Raw genomic sequence first — 19,723 nt, 5'->3', positions numbered from 1 at the left:
ATCGACATGGCCTTTATCACTGTATATAATACTATCATTCTGTAATATGAAACCACGTCTGGTCACAAAAATAAGTATTTCAAACACTCGACTATGTTATTAAGTTAATTTGGAGAAAAAGCATGTCAATAAATTATATCTTTGTTGGACAACAGTTTTGTAAACAGTCTCGTACACATGCAAAACTGTATCGCACACATGCTACTGTAGTACATTTATTCAGACCGATTTTTTGTGCACTGTACAGCCCTAACCAAACCAGTTACAGCTCGAGCTCCTCATTTAGCGATATAGGATACTCCTTCTCAATTTCACATCCGCTTTCCGTGATGTTGCTCCGCACTGTCGCACACAGAAATATGTCAACTAGATTTTAGCGTTATTATCGCGGGAAGACTAATAATTCTTATCATGGGGAGAATTTTTACCGGTATATCGCAAACGATAAGATATCGCCCATCCCTACTTCCTATCTTTTCCTATCTTCTACATGCATGTCTGACTAAGTTTAAATTATTTGCCATAAGCAGAATGTGACAGGTTGGTGGGAATGTATTAAATAATCCTCCTAATATGAGCATTTCCAAGCACTGATAAATAAATAAAAAAATATATATATATTTTCTGCAAAATGCGTGAGTATCCAGGATATCCTATATTGTCCAAAAAGTAGGCTGCCTGCACTGTATTTTATGTATCCTCATTTTATTCTTAACTGTTAGCTTAATTAATTTTAAATCAATGTTTTAATCATTTTAATTTTTTACTCTTTCCTTTTATTGTTGTGATTATTTTGATGGTTATGGTTTTACTCCTTTTTATGTAAAGCACTTTGAAGTATACCATTGTGCTTGAAATGTGCTATATAAATAAACTTAAAAATGTAATAAATAAAACATAACAAAAAATTCATAAAAATAATTCATGGTACATATTTTCATATTATAATATTATATTTGAAACAGCCTTGTAAGTAAGCTGTTTTGTACATTGATAATATAAGAAATCAGTATATGATTTCTGAAGGATCATGTGACACTAAAGACTGGTGTATTGACTGCTGAAAATTCAGCTTTGTCATCACAGAAATAAATTACATTTTAGCATATATTAAAATGTGGTACAAAATAGTTCCTTTAAATTGTAATAAAATTTCAATTTGACAGTTTTTTTCTGTATTTGTGATAAATGCAGCCTTGATGAGTATAAGAGACATCTTTCAAAGTCAAATTATTCAAAACTTTTGACTGGTAGTGTATAAATTTAAAATTTGAATATTTTATTTACTATTATTACATATTTTAATTATTTATATATGTGATTTTTTTTAAAGTCTGAAATTGTATAAAAATATTCAACAAAAATGTCAGGTTGACCAATTGATCATCATGCATTTTAGCAGCATGAAAAAGCAGTTGACATTTTGATGATCATCCTTTTTGTATTTAACAGGGAAATGTCATCAAAACAATTTGCTGAAATATGAAGGTGAGTAGAATTCAAGCAAATAATTGTGAAATTTAATTATCAAAGATACTATTTGTTAGGAAATTGCAACACACATTTTGAATGGCAGTGCCACTTGTGGTATCTTAAACATGGTTTTCATGGAAATCGGAGTAACCACACACAATGCCCATGTTACTTTTTATCTGTGTTTTAAAAGTTTTTTCATTAGTATAAGAGAAACACAAACCCGTATAAACCCAGATCGTCAAATGCCACCCATGGATAGGATAATTGCCATTTCTCTTTAATGAACATGACTCGTGTATCATATCCCCTAGGCAGTCTTCGGTTTCTTGTGTTAAGCCTATGCTAAAACATTTAAAATCTTTACAGGTTTGGCAATACTTCATTTTTGAGCTAAGGCATTTGATTTGATTACACATATATGTGTCTAATAGGGTCAATTTCAGCACAGAAAGAATAACTGCAAAATTGGAATTCCCTTTCAGCACTTCAGTAAAATAACCGTAAAATATGACAGGTTCAGTGATCTTTGTCACACACGTAATGATGTAGCAACATTGCACCAGCTTGACTGCATGCCTGATAAATTTTAACAATGGTATGCAAACAAACTTCAAAGATTTTGTGGCCGACTAGCAATAACTCGTTTACAGCCCTTCATGCAGAGTCAAGTGTCTTTTTGATCTTTAAGCTAATGATCACACCTGACAGAAAATTTACTTTGTTTCCAATGTTAGTACTTTTAAAACTGGGCTCGTATGAGATAACAACAACATGTGGGAGCTGAAGCCTCAGGCTAGTCACCCTAAAGGATTTTAACTTGCTTGAACTCAACATGCATCCACATAACAGATGTATCTGCTGTTAGATATTAAGCAGTGTTTACCCACATTACAGCAGTGGCACTGGAAAGCCCTCAAGTCAATCACTAAAAAACAAAAGCACAAGGACACTGAACTCCCTCTCTGACAGATCTGTATTGCTGTGGAAGTTCTCACTTTAAAAAGCAAACAACTGCACTTAAAACTGAGTAGTGATCCTCTGAAATTCAGTTCTTTCTGTAGCCTGTATCAACAATGGTCTAATTTGTTTCTAATTCTCATTTCTGAAGATAGCATTTTTATTTCTTTAATTTAGAAGAAGCAACTGCAATAAAATTGATGCATTTAGCTGCAAACTTCTGAGATCTGGGGAAAGAAACATCAACACCAGGTAAGACCAGAGAGTATTGTGACCGATTAGAAAGGAGCTACGGGGTGAAATGAATATACATAAATAATCTGTAAATCTTTCATAATCCAAAAATGAACATATTCTGGTTAAAATCTGATTTGTTTGCGCCTAAACCCTACATATATGACGCAATTGTGAGACTGATTAGCATGCAAACACGCACACAGTGATTACATTGTAAGTATTTGATCAGATGTTATTTGTCATTTTGTATCATCGGAAGGGCTTAAAGTGAAACAGTTGTTGGATTAGGTGAGGGGTGGGATGGATTTTTGGCATAAAAATGGTTTAGAAACAAAGCAAATATGATTAACACAACAAATCATGCACAAAATTGAAACTGATGTCCATGTTTCCTAGTAGTGGGTAGGTAGTGAGAACGGCGATCTTTGTACTTTTAAGTTAGTTTTTGGATAAGTAGTACATTTAATAAAAACAGCAACTATTGCAGAGACACATAGCACAAATAAACAGTATGTTACAACACTCCCCAGTCTCTAGTATACTGAACAACTCCTGCAAACCCCTCACCGATTACTGATCTTCAAAGAACATGTTTAGAATTATGTGATTATTTTAACTGTCATTATTAACTCAGCATGACAGGAATAATACTATCCATTTGTAGCAGTATTACTGAGTAAATAATAAGACTCTCAAATCCTCTCCTGCCTGCCAGACAATAGTTAAGTAAATTGAAATGTCAACAAGAGAACATTCATAAATGCCTTCTCTCCAGTCTTTTTTCAATTTTCAATTTAAATTTTAATGCAAAGATGACATTGTTTGAGATGTCTTTGTTAGGGGTAGGGTTAGGTTAGGGTTAGGTCAAACAATGTCATCTTTGCATTAAAAACGACATAACTGAGCGAATGACACTTAATGACAGTTGTCATAAACATGCATAAAAACTCCTTCATATTCATGACATGTCATGTCATGATTATGAAGGTGTTATGTCAGTCTTATGCACACCCCTTCAAGTAAAGTGCTACCGTATTTTCTTGTAAAACATCAGAAACTCCAGTAATATTCAAATCCAACTTCGAAAAATCATTTTTACAGTGCATGTTCTACAGTCTTTATCTCACTCTTCTTTTTCCTTCTCGCTTGAGGATTGTTCAGCAACTGAGAGTTAAGCAGGCCACTTTCTAATCACCCAACTGTCTGCAGGACCTTTTAACATCTTCAAACCAACAAGGGCTGTCGGCTGGCTCCTCACCCCTGACCCCTTTGACGACGCCTGACTGCATCTTATTTTAGATATAGCAAGCTTATGTTAAACTGCTCCTGTTTTATTCAGGAGCTTCAGGAATGCACAGTTTTCACAGGTATAGAGCTTGTATTTACCTGCCAGCAGTGGCATGTTATGGTCACCCCAAAAATGGAAATAGTTTATTTTTCTTATTTTCTCTCTCAAAGTGAGAGTGAGCTGGGGCTAACTGCTTCAAGGAAATTTACACTGAGGTCTGTATTATATTATAAAAGTCAAACTAGATAAAGTTTCTCAAGACGTGAAAAAGTTGTAAAAACTTGAAGATTGAAACAGTTGTAAAGTTTCACATTGTTAGAATGTTTTAGCATGTTTTAACATGTTTTTCACATTGCTAACATGTTTCTGGCATAATTGGCATGTTGCTAGCAAGTCGTTAGCATGATTAGCGTGTTGTTAGCATATTTTAACATGGTTAGCATGATGCTAACATGTTTCTAGAATGATTAGCATGTTAAGATCATTAGTAGGCTATGTCATTAGCATGTCATTAACATGTTGCTATCATGTTGTTAACATGATTAGCATGTTGATAACATGTTGTTAGCATTATTAGCATGTTGCTAATCATGTTTCTAGCATGATTAACATGTTGCTATTATGATTATTTGTTTTCTCTAGCAGTGGTTTTATATGTTGGTTTAAAATATCTAGTTCAAAATAGTTTGGTAACAAAAGAACACAATAAAACTACACTGGCATACATGCAAGAATCAAGTATATAACAAAGGCAGATTTTAGCCAAAGTTAATGCCAGGTGGATTAAGCTGGATCAAAAGAAAATGCACACCAGAATAATATTTTATAAGGTGCAGAGTCCAGGACATGGAAATCTAAAATAATTCACACACTTTCTAATGCTTAAAAAAATAAAAATAAAAATGCAGACCATGTAGTCGGAACTACATTCACATTTATGCATTTAGCAGATACTTTTATCCAAAGTGACCTACAATACATATACTAAAAGTACAATAATACATACAATACAATACATATACTAAAAGTTTATGCGTTCCCTGGGAATCGAACCCATGACCTTGCCATTGCCATGCTGTTTGAATAAAAGGAATTTAGGTTGGGGAAAGTTGTCACCTGTGTTTTAAGTATAGTAATTTTATAAAATAATATATGTTGGCCAAAACAGTGGTTTAATATTTTTATCATTTACATTTCTGCAGTTTCATAATTTTTTTTACTCCTTAATTTTAGCTGAAAAGCCTATAATAAGCCCATAATCCATATAATCAGGTTTCTTGTGTGACAACTTACCCCATTTACTGTAAACTATTCACTAGGAAATCAAAATGAACCTAATGTACTGGTCTTTTTGTGCATGTAATTAAGCTAAAAATACCAATAGTAACAGTTAAGAATGAGTTCGATATGTCAAGGCACTGGCGTCAGCCTAATCAGATTTCATAATGATCAACTGAGAAACACGTGTTGAGTGTGTTCTGTATATTAACACATTGTTAAACTAACAATGTATTATAAGGCCATTTAGAATTAAACCATGCGAACAAAACAGATGTTTGGGAGGATATGGTTATTGAACGATAAGCCCCTCATTTAAATTTGATTCAATCAGAACAGTCCCAAGTAGATTAGCAATAGGATGAACACTGACTGAAGTTTTATAAATAGGTTAATAAAAGGTGCTCATTTGCTTGCACTGGTTGCATTTAGAAGGCACTTCCTTAAGAGTATCAAAGAGCTTACAGAGCTCACAAGTCATAAGATTGTATGAGCATGGGGTGTGTCCTTGTTCACTGAAGACACACCCCAAACTTGTTTACCCCACGTGACCTTTTTTCCCCAACACAGTCTGTCCTCGTGAAAAATGTTCCCAGATTCTTGGGTAAATCAGGTCCTCATGGGAAAATAATACTTTGCAGAGTTCGACAAGGCCCTCACATCTTTGCATTTTCACACTATGAACGGGAGAGAGGTAATTTAGTCCACATGCTAACCAATTTGTATGGTTTGACGCAGTCACATGTGCATTCAGTTCAGCAACAATAAGATACTCACTCACTTTAATGAAGTGCCTCTTGTTTGAAATTAATGAATGAATTTGCAACTTATTTAAGTAACACACAAATCTGCATCATGAAACAACAACATACAAACATATTAAATAGAAAGTAATACATGATGTAACAGTTATACATTTTAAAGGTGAGTTCAAAAGCTCCACAGAAAACCATTGTGACTCATGCTTCAGTTTGTGAAAACAAACAAACAAAAAAATGGGTTCACAATAAGGCACTTACTACAGAGGTGTATGGGGAATGGCATAGCACCGGAATAGAAGTCAAAATACTGAAATACCCACCGTTTAGAAAGTATAACCACAAAACTCAAGGGTGAGGCACTAGCATTACCAAATATAATAGCAAAAACACTGTTTTAAAACAGATTTCCCAAACACCGCCCCATCAACATTGGTCAGGTCATTGGCCCTGTTTACACCTACAAAGATGCGTTTTGGTTGATCAGAACACAAGTGGATGAGGGAGACATTCCTGTTCACACGTGGTGTTTTAATCCATCTCTTCTGTCCACTTTCATCCACTTCTGCCCTGATTTCTTTTGAGAGGTGGGTTTGCCTTGTACCTTACATGTGCAATGACAATAAAGTTGAATCTAATCTAATCTATTGGCCAGTGTATGTGCTTTTTCTGATCTTTCATCTAATATTGTGAAATAAGCTTGCAACAATTTACATATGAGCGAACGTATTTTTAAAACATTTTCTGCATGGATAAAAAAATCTACTACACATATCAGTCAAAATTGCACTGAGAGAAAGAGAGAGTAAGAAAAAATTAGTTACCTATAAGTTGTGAGCAAATTCTTCAATCCTTTTACCGGTATTCATAACATAAAGATAAAAATCAGAAAATATAAGTAGCTATAAAATTATAGTACAAAATTATATGTACAATTACAAAACAAAACCCAAATTATAATTGCATTCATTATAAACAACATTGGCCTATAAATATCTATCTATGCTATAATTGATATGTTGTGTGTGAACTTTGGGTAATGACAGAAATGTACAAGAAGCTGGAATGACTTTTCTCCGCAGGGTGTCTGGCCCGAGGGACAGGGTAAGAAGCTCTAACATACAGGAGAAATTTTGGGTACAGCTGCTGCTCGAAAGGAGCCAGTTGAAGTGGTTTGGGCATCTACTCAAGATGTCGCCCTTCTCCTGGTGGAGGTGTTCTGGGCATGTCCAAATGGGAAGATACCCAAAAGTAGAACTATTGGGGAAAAGGACGTATGGGTGGCCCTATTTAACCTGCTGCTACAGCAATCTGGTCACAGATAAGTGCTAGGAGAATGGATGGATTTCACAATAGTACAGTTTTTACTGTATTTTTGATCAAATACATGGACACTTGGTGAGCACAGCAGACTTTTACCAATGTATTAATATTACATTGGCATATTAAAGGGATAGTTCACCTAAAAATGTAAATTCTGTCATTAATTACTCACCCCCATGTCCTTCCAAACCCGTAAGACCTTCGTTCATCTTTAGAACACAAACTAAGATATTATTGATAAAATCTGAGAGCTTTCTGACCCTCCATAGACAGCAACGCAACTACCACATTCAAGGCCCCAGCATAGTAAGGACATTGTTAAAATAGTCCATGTGTGACAAGCTACGGGAATACTTTCCTGTGTCAGCAGCACCACACGCTTGCGTCGTGGTACTCTCCTGAATGCATGGCGAAGTCTGACACGGAAGAGAAGAAACTGTTGAATAAAGACATTATTTTTTTAAAGTATTCTCGTAGCTTCATAACATTACGGTTGAACCACTGATGTCACATGAACCATTTTAACACTGTCCTTATGAGGCCCGATATGAGGTATACACTGAGATATGAGGCCCGTGTCAGATATGAGGCCCGGGATATGAGGAAATTGTTTAAAGTTCAAAAATTACACACAATATGCACAAGGAAACCAGAAAGATAGTTTACATGGAACAAACTCTACTTTTGACAGTTTTACAACATTTTTGTACAGAGAAATTTATATAAGTGCTTAAAAATACATTTCTTATGCTATAAGCTTTTAGGTATTGCATGGCCCCATAGACTTCAACTGTAAGTACATTAATGTAAATGCATTTTACTTGCTTTCACAAACAGAGGTACAGATCCAACTTATTTTTTTTGTCATAATTGGCAGCATGTCATAAATGCCCTCCATAGAACTTAAGTTAACCCAAAGTATTTCTTCAAATATGCTTCACATTTCTCTGCTATTTGTATCTCAGATTCATCACAAACTCATGACATTCCAGGGATTTGTAAAAAATAAAAACATCAGTTAACACGCTATATATAGCAAGTACCGGTCTGTGAAATCGCTTAAGCCGGGTCATTTGGGATTTTGACTTTCTGCTTAAACAAAAGAGAGGCTTACAGAGCAAAATAGGGCACAGAGCACCAAAAGTACGACAGCAACTATCTTTCAAGCTGAAGTGTCATTTTTTTCAATGTTAAAATACTTTTATAGCTTAAAATGTGCAGACAACTACCACTTTTAGGCCGATTCCCCCAAAATATGTAAAAATAGTGTCAGAACATTACAGATTGTTTAAATATCCAGATCTGCCTGACAACAGTTGGCTCAACCAAACCAGTGGTGTGAGTTTGGGGTGGGGCCATCTGTTTTGACTGACCAGTGGCAGACAGAGGAAGCGCTCAGGGAGACGTGTTTGACAACAGCCAGTACGTTTGCATATCTCTTATACATTTCATTATTCAACATCTTTTTGTTTTGTTTATTTACAGTGAAGTCTTAAAATGTGATTAAACTGGGATGCTTAGTCTAGTCCAGGGGTGCCCAAACTCAGTCCTGGAGTGCCGGTGTCCTGCAGAATTTAGCTCCAACTTGCCTCAACACACCTGCCGGGAAGTTTCTCTGCCTATAGCCTTAGTAATCCTGAAGACATTGATTAGCTTGTTCAGGTGTGTTTGATTAGGGTTGGAGCTGAACTCTGCAGGACTGCGGCTCTCTAGGACCGAACTTGCCTACCCCTGGCCTAGTAAGACCTTGATTAGCTGCTTCAGGTGTGTTTGATTAGGGTTGGAGCTAAACTCTGCAGGACACCTGCCCCCCAGGACCGAGTTTGGGCACCCCTGGTCTAGTCTATTATTTAAAATCTATCTGAATGTTCCTAGGCAGTTGATCCAGATTGATATATCTTCAAGATTACACAATCTAGATCCATCACATGGCAGGATTTCCCTGGAAGCCTGGGAGTACAGAGTTATCTTCAAGTGGAAAAAGATACCGAGGTAGTAACATGTGATTAGTTGCAAAACTCCATATGCAAGCAAGTGAAAGTTGATGGATCAAGGGCTTTAACGCTTAATCTGAGGTCAGGGTCAACTTCAACACTTTAGCACCTCGGCTTCAGTGGCCGCCGAGCGTCTTCCTGTTGCTGATTGCTCATGTCCAGATGTTGTACATCTGAGAAGCTAAACCCAGCAGGAGAGCACTATAAGCCAAGACTGTCTGCATATACCCTGGGAATTCCCACAGTTGTTCTGGCTGAGGACTCTGCATCACTGTTTATATGAGAGGACCAGTGACCACTCGGTTTTAAAATAGCCACTTCCAGATCAAATGCAGAAAATTGCCATCGTGGCTCCTCAGCAAGTGACACTAACTTTAGCAAGACAATGGCTTCACGATTAAGCCGTTAACTTATCATTTGTCAGTTGTTTTTCAATGCTCTATAGTTTGTAAATGTTTTTGTTTGTAACTTACAGCATGGTTCAAACCACAGTTCAGCTTGGGGTCAGTCTGAATTTTTTTGTGATTTTTAAATTAGTCTCTTATGCTCCCCATGGCTGCATTTGTTTGATTAAAATACAGTAATATTGTTACAACTATTTTCTATTTCTATATATTCTAAAATATAATTTATTCCTGTGATGCAAAGCTGAATTTTCAGCAGTTATTACTCCAGTGTCACATGATCCTTCACAAATCATTCTATTATGCTCATCTGCTGCTCAAAAAACATTTACAATTATTTATTTAGCAGATGCTTTTATGCAAAGCAGTTATCCAAACTGAATGGCTTCAGAGGACTTCAAAAATATCTATTGTTTTTCATATGCAAAAGTAAAATGGGGCAACTTAATAATGACAGAATGTTCATTTTAGGGTGAACTATTACTTTAACATTTTATTATTTTAACATGTCTACACATAAAAACCACATAACCTAAGCCTAGTTGCATGATTAAAAACAGATCTGAAAGTTCCCACAGAACCGAATAGAATGTAGTGCAAATTAGTTCATATCATTCCTACATATATTAAAATGACACATGTTTAAAACATGCCTTCATTTGGAGACAATAGTGGTACTTATTTTATGTATAATCATTTTCTATCTTTAACTGTTTTACAGTAAATTCATTTTAAATCAAATTTTAAATCATTTTAAAAGTTTTTAAATTCCTTGTTTTATTGTTGTGTGAATTTTTTTATGATTATTTTACTTCCTTTTGTGCTATATAAATAAACTTGCCTTGCCTTGCCTTCTGTCCAAGGCAATAAATGTGTTCTTAGCAACTATGCCATTCATTTATTATATGTGACCCTGGAGCACAAAACCAGTCATAAGGGACAATATTTGGCTGAGATACAGCAATTTGAAAATCTGGAATCTGAGGGTGCAAAAAATCAAAATATTGAGAAAATCGCCTTTAAAGTTATCCAAATGAAGTTCTTAGCCATGTATATTACTAATCAAAAATTAGGAAATTTACAAAATATCTTCATGCAACATGATCTTTACTTAATATCCTAATGATTTTTGGCATAAAAGAAAAATCGATCATTTTGACCCATACAATGTATTTTTGGCTATTGCTACCAATATACCCCAGCGACTTAAGACTGGTTTTGTGGTCCAGGGTCACATATTTGGTACAGAGGTGGTAAGGCAGATTGACTAGTAAAGACAAGATTCATTATTTTATGGGGGAAAAAATGTAAATAAGCTATGATGCCAAGTTAGTAGTTTGTGATAGACAGCTTTCCTGCAAGCTCTCAGCCAATGTAGTTACAAAACTCATATTTTGATTTTACTGGCATGAATTTTAACTTCATGGCACTGAATTTTCAATTATTTACGAATAAATACATTTTATGATTTAAAATTTTAATGAATAAAAATATGCATATTTTTGAAGTTGCATTCAAAAACCCATTTGGCTCAGACCTGACAATTCTGCTGTAGGAAAGAAAGTGTCTTGTAATTTTAAAGGGATAATAAACCACAAAACAAAACTAAACCTAAAACTAATTCTGTATAATAAGGGATAAAACTGGATCAAATAAATCAATAAATTATTATTTCTCATTCCTAGATATATTTTAAGTATTTCCATATAAAGCCCTCTTAAAACATCCTTTCATAAAACATTTCTCTGTTTTGGAAAATAAAGCCATTTAAACAAGAACAGAAATGAAATATAACCAGGTCTCACAGATCTGACCCAGACACATTTGTTCTCTTTAAAACCACACATATGGAAACCCCTGCAGATAACAATTTACATTTGCCATGTCTTGACTTGCGTACACTTATTCCACAGAGATGAGCAAGCGTCACAAAACTTAACCTCACTTTCGAGATGTATTCTGCTTTCACGTGTTGTTTTTCATTTACTTGTTTTTCATTACCTATTGAAAATGTAAACAATTTTTCAGTTTAAACAATTCTTGTCCGTATTAATCTAATAATACATTTGTTAAACAACACAATTTTTCCTTTAATATTCAATCAGTGATTCTGAGTACTACACAATGTGCCTGGGGGGCCTGATAAACCCGTGTTTGCCAATGTACTTCCTATTTGAAAAAGAGGAACGCTGCTCACACATATCTAATTATTGTGAATACAAAGGCTGTGACTCATTTGAGCTGATGCATGTGTGAAGGATTTAATTTAACTCTGATATGCTCGCATTGTCTAACTGACATTTGTGAGAAACTAAGAAACAGAACAAGATGAACCAAGTTGCAAGAAACACATTAGAAAAAAGTAATGCATAAAAACAAGTTGTGACTAAATTGGCTATGCAGTCGGACTGGTGTCATAAGCAAAAAAAAAAGAAAAAAAAGAGCAGGATCACTCCTAACTTTGAGGAAATTGGTGCCCCTGAGGTAGGTAGGTGGTTCATCACCACAAGACGACAAGCTCACAAACCATGTTCACACAATGCCTTTCACTTTCTCATCCCAGGGAAGATTAATTTGTAAAGACAACTAATCTTCTTTTGACAGTGACATGATCCAGCCATTCACAGTCTGCTTCAGTGCAAGTATTTTTATTCCTATTTTATTTTCTCAAATGTGCATGTGCAGTTGTACTGCATGCTAAAATATATTTATCTATACTTATATTTTTAAAAAAGGAAAAATATAAAACTAATTGCACATATATACACGTGAATATACTAGGGGTTGCACCGACTACATGTGGGCAGCGCTGTGTCATATGCCATAGCTGTGCACAAGGTGTTTATCACAGCTCCAGACTTATTTGTTCATTAATGACGTCATCAGCGACTAGTCGACTTCGACTCGACTTTCATCACATAAAAGTCGACTTCAAAAAATCAGAAGTCGTTCAACCCCTAGAATATACATCATTTTATTTTTTATAAAATAAAGAAGCAGGAAAAATGGGCAAGCGTAAGGATTTGAGCGAGTTTGACAAGGGCCAAATTGTGATGGCCAGACGACTGTGTCAGAGCATCTCCAAAACTGCAGCTCTTGTGGGGTGTTCCTGGTCTGCAGTGGTCAGTATCTATCAAAAGTGGTCCAAGGAAGGAACAGTGGTGAACCGACGACAGGGTCATGGGCGGCCAAGGCTCATTGATGCGCATGAGTAGCGAAGGCTGGCCCGTGTGATCCGATCCAACAGTCGAGCTACTGTAGCTCAAATTGCTCAAGAAGTTATTGCTGGTTCTGATGGAAAGGTGTCAGAATACACAGTGCATCACAGTTTGTTGCGTATTGGGCTGCATAGCCGCAGACCAGTCAGGGTGCCCATGCTGACCCCCTTACCACTGCCAAAAGCGCCAACAGTGGGCACGTGAGCATTACAACTGGACCACAGAGCAATGGAAGAAGGTGGCCTGGTCTGATGAATCACGTTTTCTTTTACATCATGTGGATGGCCGGGTGAGTGTGCATTGCTTACCTGTGGAACACATGGCACCAGGATGCACTATGGGAAGAAGGCAAGCCAGCGGAGGCAGTGTGATGCTTTGGGCAATGTACCACAGCACACCTTCAGGGGTCTAGTGGAGTTCGTGCCTTGACGGGTCAGGGCTGTTTTGGCAGCAAAAGGGGTACCAACACAATATTAGGAAGGCCTGATCGGTGTATATATAAGTGGTGTGCGGTGGTGTTCTGAAATGAGGTGGCCAAGTCCTCACAGCTTTTTTTAATTAAATGTAAATTCATGTTAGTCACGTTTTCTTGGTTAAATAAACATTACTTACACTATCAGAAAAAAAATATATTTTTACATTAACAATGTAATCAATATTGTATTTATTAAAGCCAAGTATAAATCTCATCATGTTGGTGTTTTTAAGCAGTTTACATTTATTCCAAAATAATAACAAGGCAGTAACTATTTAGACAGTATTATTTTATATGTGAACTTATGCTCAGCTATTCTTTTTAATAGTTAACCCTGAACTATTTATGAATTTTCAGATCATCAGTCATCAAAGTTTGGTAAATATTGGTCACAGACACAGAAATTTCACCAAGCTGATTACTCACTATAAACTCCCCCAGATCATGTTTTCATGCCATTTTAAGTCTTATTTTGAAATAAAGTGGTTTTATCTAAGTGTGTGAGTTGTTTACTTACTTTTTTATTAGTCTTCCAATTAATCCCATTATATTGTTAATTCAGACTGATTTACGAACATGCACAACAATTTATCGCATGAACCAATCACAGCTGAACATAACCAGTCATATGCAATCATATCGCAATGGAGACATTAGGGGCACGTTCAAGCTCAAACCGGTGTGCACCGTTTTGCTACGGTTTCCGGTTTGAACGACATGTTTCCTGGAAACGGTGTGCAACGGGGTTTGAGATGCGTTTTCTCTTGTTTGGTGGGTGTGTCAAACATGTCAGCCCAATCAGCAGCAGCATGTATATACATCGAGCGTATTTTGCAGTATTAAACACGTATTTATACCGATTTCATCAGGCTTCGAAAATTCTTCAAAAAGAACACAAAGAATGGCCTTCTCAGCTGCCATAGTTGCAACTCTTGCGTCATCAGAACAGTGTGTTCAATGCATCACCGTTTCCGTTTAAAAAAACGTTTTGCACCGTTTTTGTCGGGGCTGAACGCAGCCTAGGTGTCTTCGACTTCATGCAACGCTGTGCAGACCGATCGGTGGCTGACTTGAAGCAGTGCATTCCGGTTAGAAATTTTGTCCGACTTGAGACAGCGCCGACACCATGTCACTGTGACGTATCGCATCAAAGTGCCACAAGAGCATTTTCTTCAGAGCAACTGCAGGAGCTCTGATGACAACACAGCTGTTTCACGATTTGCCAAATTCAGCACATGACAACGATAATGTTTTTCAATTCCAATAATGCTCACAAATCTGTTTTTAGAACAGTAAAAGCTTTTTTACTGTAGTCGCAATGTTATATTGAGTCACGTTTAACATAAAACACTGATAAAAGCATAAATACCTCCACTTTTTTGGTATTGAAATAGTATACGTTTACGTTGAACTTTATTCTTGAACAGATGGCGCTGTATTTAGCAGTATATAAAAAGTGTTGTGGTTGCTCATAAAAATGTTTTTGAAACGTCTGTGTATTTGACAAATATTGCATTTAATTCACTTAATCTGTGATAGAGTATGCAAACACTGCACAAGCGTCACTACCGGGAGCTGAAAGTGTCTGGCTTGACATCTCCGCTCTCAATTCAGCGCAGCATGAAGTCGAACACGCCTATCGCTTCCTCTCACATGACTTTCCCTCATTCAATTACCCCCTTCAAACTCACGGCCTGATCCAAATTTTTTTACGACGGACGAAAGTTTTGGAGGCACTGTGTAAACGTGATTGACACTACGTGAGGTATTTCTTTTTTTAACCACTTAAGCTCAGGGCGTTTTTTGGTATTTTCGCCTAAATTTGACATACTCAAATTCAAATGTTTACCCTACACACATACAATGGAGGAAATGAAAAAAATGGTTTCATTGTAAAGAAAACCCTTTGAACTACAAAATATGAGTGTAATTCTTTATAAATAACATTATATATTTTTCAAATATTACAATAAACACACGCGTTTTGGGTATGAAGAGCGGCTGTTTTCAGACGAGCGTCTTTTTCTGTCCCTGGACAAAACGCTATATATCTCACCGATGGAAGCACGCAGAAACGTGGAAATGGTCTTGTTTGAAAGAAGAGATCCTAATCTAAAAGATAATATAGAGTATATAGATATTTGTGGCTGTTTGCGGCTGACTGAAGCAGTGCTACGAGTATAAATGTAAATTCGCTCAGAGGTGACTATTTTACATCGCGATTCTATCGAAGATCATTCGATCTGTGATTGTCACACAATGAAATAATCTACATCGTCAAATTCCTGAGAATGAGAGCTTTCTTGTGATATATGACTTGACTTTTGTGAAAAATATATAAAATACACATTCTTCGTAAAAATTATTCGCAATGGTTAGGCGGAAATTCGTGTGTGGGACGAATACATTTCTAAGCTTAATTTTACTGCTTTATGAATATAAAAACCAAAAGGAATGGTATTCTTTGTAAAGCAGACACTCCAAGCTTTCAAATGAACCCATATATGGGCTGATACCATATAAGGAAGGCTATGTAAATTAAGCATAAACATTTTTAACGCGATTTTGGACCCGTATCCGAGTCCGAAATTTTCGCACGCTAAAAAATAAATACGACCTCACATTGTGTCAATCACGTTTACACACTGCCTCCGAAACTTTTGTCCGTCATAAAAAAATTCGGACCAGGTTCGATTTTCTGCATTTTCGCATCCGTAGCAAGCATTTTGATAGGAAAGGATGACGAATACGAAAAAACCGCATATGAAAATTTTGGACTCAGTGTGCAAAGACCTTTAGCCTGACCATTTTCCATGATCTATCACCTCAAACAGCTAATTTCCATTCCCCCTGCATAGGGCATGGACCAGTTCATGAATTCCCAAACCACAGACATGGCCATTCAAAATGTAATCAGGCATTACCGCTACAAAAGAGTCATTGAGCCTTTAATCCAATAATATAAATCGTGCTCTCACGTGGACTAAAAGCATAATCATGTTAAACATCTTGTGTGATCAAATGTCAATGTGATGACAATCTTGTTTCTTGAACTGGGAGCTCTGCAGACCATTTAAAGCTCAAGTTCCTGTGGTTTAGTCTCTTTGGTCTGCCAGATACTGCGTATAATTATGTTTGCAACGGATCTCACTGTTTTTCAACAAATCCTAGTTATGGGCCCTTCCACTCTTGGCATAAGCCTATTTCCACAAAAATCCGAAGATCAATATCGTGCCAAATTGTTCAACAAATACAAGAAAGTGCCACTTGTTTGCAGGGCGCTTCATTACTCACATATGACATTACAGCGAGCGCCATTGCAACACAAGCACAAGGCTAAAACCTGAGGCCTTAACAAGAAAAATGACAGTTACAGCCTTTGAGCAGCACGCGAGTCAAAGGCGTGGGTGAGTAATCTTGGACCATGTGGATTTTGCAGATCGAAAATGTATCATTTCTCTGATGGCGACTCAAAACTTGTTTGCAGCTGCCAGAATGCATAAAAAGTGGCATTTATGAGACATTCGTGATGTAAGTCATTTTTATTGGAAAACCGAAGGTCCCTCCACCACTCATAAGTCAAAACATTAGTCCAAATAAAATGGTAAATACCATAAATCAAGATGTAACAAATTGGATATGGGGTGAAAGCACAGCATGAGTAAACATGAGCGGAAAGAGTCCTAAAACATAATTAAGATTAAAGCTGAGCTGAGGGAAACTTGAAATATGACATCACGAACAGCTGAATTAGAGTTGAGTGAGATGATTTAGTGGGAAATGAACTTCCAACACTATATATTTGAGGATTAATATGATACAGCCATGTAAATCTGTCCTTATAGACTATCAAACTGACAATAAAATGTAAAAAAAAAAAAAAAAAGACTCAGATGCACAGATATTGCAAATGTGTAGCAATTCAGGTCTCTTGCTCAAGTTTTATGAGTGAACATCTCAAATGGCAAAACAGTTGATAGCACTGTAAACTATATGAGTCCGCTACTTAATCAGACAGTTTTGCTACTTAAAGTGGCTTTATTACAAAATAACATCATATGTGCCCCACATTAGTGTTAAAATCGCTATTGTTGTAGAATATATGGAAATGCACGCTCACAGGGTTTGAGGACTCAGGCTTTGAGGATCAGTGAGTTCTCAGGTACCTTTTTTTCTGTTAAAATCTTCAGAAAGGTCAGAGGAGATATTTCAGGGCTTGCCTTCAAAGTAAACCGTAAAACGGCGACAGCATTCCAGCGAGAGCACATGGTTGTTTCAACTTCACAGGAAACAATATGCTCAACTCGACTCCAAGCGCAACATGAATATTTGAAGTTCATCTGCAGCACATTAGAATACTGAAGTAACACACTGGCATGTAATCTTGGCTTAGAAAATGAATGATTGATTCTTTCCAAATAGAAAAGCTAAAAAAAAAAAAAACAGAAAAAATATGGTCTACGCCGTGATGTTCACCATATTAAATGGCCAGTTCACCCAAAAATGACAATTCTGTCATCATTTACTCACCCCCCCATGTCGCTTCAAACACATATAAAAGACATTTTAAGAACTGTTCTGTTCATTCCTGTCAAAGCAATTGTAATGAATGTACACTAGAGTTTAAAAAAGCAACATTGTAAATTGTAGTCATCTTTTGATGCCATCTGGCAACTTTGCATGAGAAAACACCAAAATTAAAGTCATTCATAGAAAATCTGCCTCTCCAGCGAGCTGTTAAGTGCTGCAACTGGATTGCTGAATTCAAAAAACGAATCATTCAAAGAACTAGCTCGACCAACTAAAATTAGATTCTGTTTGTTGAACAAAGCTATCATGCAGCACAGAAGTCATACGACACTTTTGCATCATGTATAACAGTACATGGGAATAAAAAATGTCTTATGTTCCACAGAAGAAGTCAGTCATACAGGTTTTGAATGACACAAGGGTTAGTAAATGATGACAGATGTTTAGTTTTGGGTGAATTATTATTCCTTTAAGTTTTTTTCCCGATTATAGTCTGATTATAATTTTACGGAAAGATCTTTATGGGGAGAACAAGAAACAGAGTCAAAAGCCACGAAAACCTTAAAAAGAAAAGAAAACTCCAAAGAAAAAAGTTTGCCTCTGCATGACCAATCTGTGAAATCAGCGAGAGCCCAAACAGTGTGCGAGCCATACAGATAAATCCCAGAAGCCTGCAAAAAGAGGGCTGGAGAAGGGAGGTGGCCCTAATTCAGAATGAGATTATGTCAGAGGATATAATTAAAACGCTGACACCATTTGGTGTCAAAACTAAAAAAACAAAACAAAACAAAACAAAACAAAACAACAGCAATAATGACACATGAATAAACAGCAGCAGTGAATTGGAGGACGTGCGGTGATGTCATGCAAAGAGGGAGAGGGGTCTGCTGAGCTAAATTACAACAGCCATGTGACGGACCACCTAGAGGCCCTGCTATAAAATGGGCTGACTGATATTACCAATACTTTATTTGTGATTATGAGTAATACTTGCCAGTGGTTTTGGTAAATTAAAACAAAAAAGTGACAAAAACTAATCCAGTGACTCAAATATAGACAATCATAAATAAACAATATAGTAATAAATGATTTTTTAGTAGGGATTCTTTTAAAACAGTACCTAATTCTGTGCTTTTTCAGCGCATGTTGTGAGTGCACACCTGGTTTCCCTTTTCAGCCAAACAGCTTTACATAATTAAAGCTGTGGGAAAAGGAGGTATACCACACAATATATAAAAGACACAAAACAATCAAACAAAAGCTCCACGAAACATGCATAATCAAGGGCCTGCACGTTGCTGGGGTCCATGTTCAAGATGCGTTCGAAACAGGCCTTGGCGCCACGCGTATCCTTGCGGTGGTTCATGAGGATGTCTCCCTTGAGGATGAGGCCTTTGACGTGCTCTGGGTGGTAACGCAGCAGCTCCTCAAGCACCGGGAGAGCATCCAGTTCACGTTGCGACTGAGAGTAGAGCAGGGCCAAGTTAAACAAAGCGCTGCGGAAGCCGGGTTGCAGTCGAATGGCCTCCCGCATCCAGCGCTCGGCCTCTTCGTTCTTGTTAGCGTCCATTGCCAGCATGCCCAGGTTGAAGTAGCCATTAGCATCATCCGGCTCTTCTTTCACGTAGGTGAGAAAGCGCCGGTTTGCCTCTGGGCGAAATTTTGCCTCACCTGTTAAAGAAGAACATTAGAGATGCAACTATTACAATTAAATGAATTCATAAAACAAAAATAAACACATTTACATTTAGCAGACACTTTTATCCAAAGCGACTTACAAATGAG

At 36.7% G+C, this 19,723-nt stretch overlaps 1 protein-coding gene across 1 annotated transcript in view; it reads right to left on the bottom strand.

Annotated features, from left to right (window-relative positions):
• The window catches only part of LOC107665681 (transmembrane and TPR repeat-containing protein 3-like), a 55,282-nt gene that overhangs the window by 5,751 nt on the left and 29,808 nt on the right, over positions 1-19,723 (bottom strand). The window contains exon 14 of the mRNA XM_016456666.1: positions 19,195-19,609. Within this exon, the coding sequence (XP_016312152.1) occupies positions 19,195-19,609 (415 nt within the window). The remainder of the gene's footprint in view (positions 1-19,194; positions 19,610-19,723) is intronic.

Source organism: Sinocyclocheilus anshuiensis, unplaced genomic scaffold (assembly GCF_001515605.1).
Source record: "Sinocyclocheilus anshuiensis isolate Anshui unplaced genomic scaffold, SAMN03320099.WGS_v1.1 scaffold840, whole genome shotgun sequence".
Lineage (NCBI taxonomy): Eukaryota > Metazoa > Chordata > Actinopteri > Cypriniformes > Cyprinidae > Sinocyclocheilus > Sinocyclocheilus anshuiensis.
Note: the sequence above shows the minus strand (reverse complement) of the source record. Positions and strands in the feature narration are given on the sequence as shown.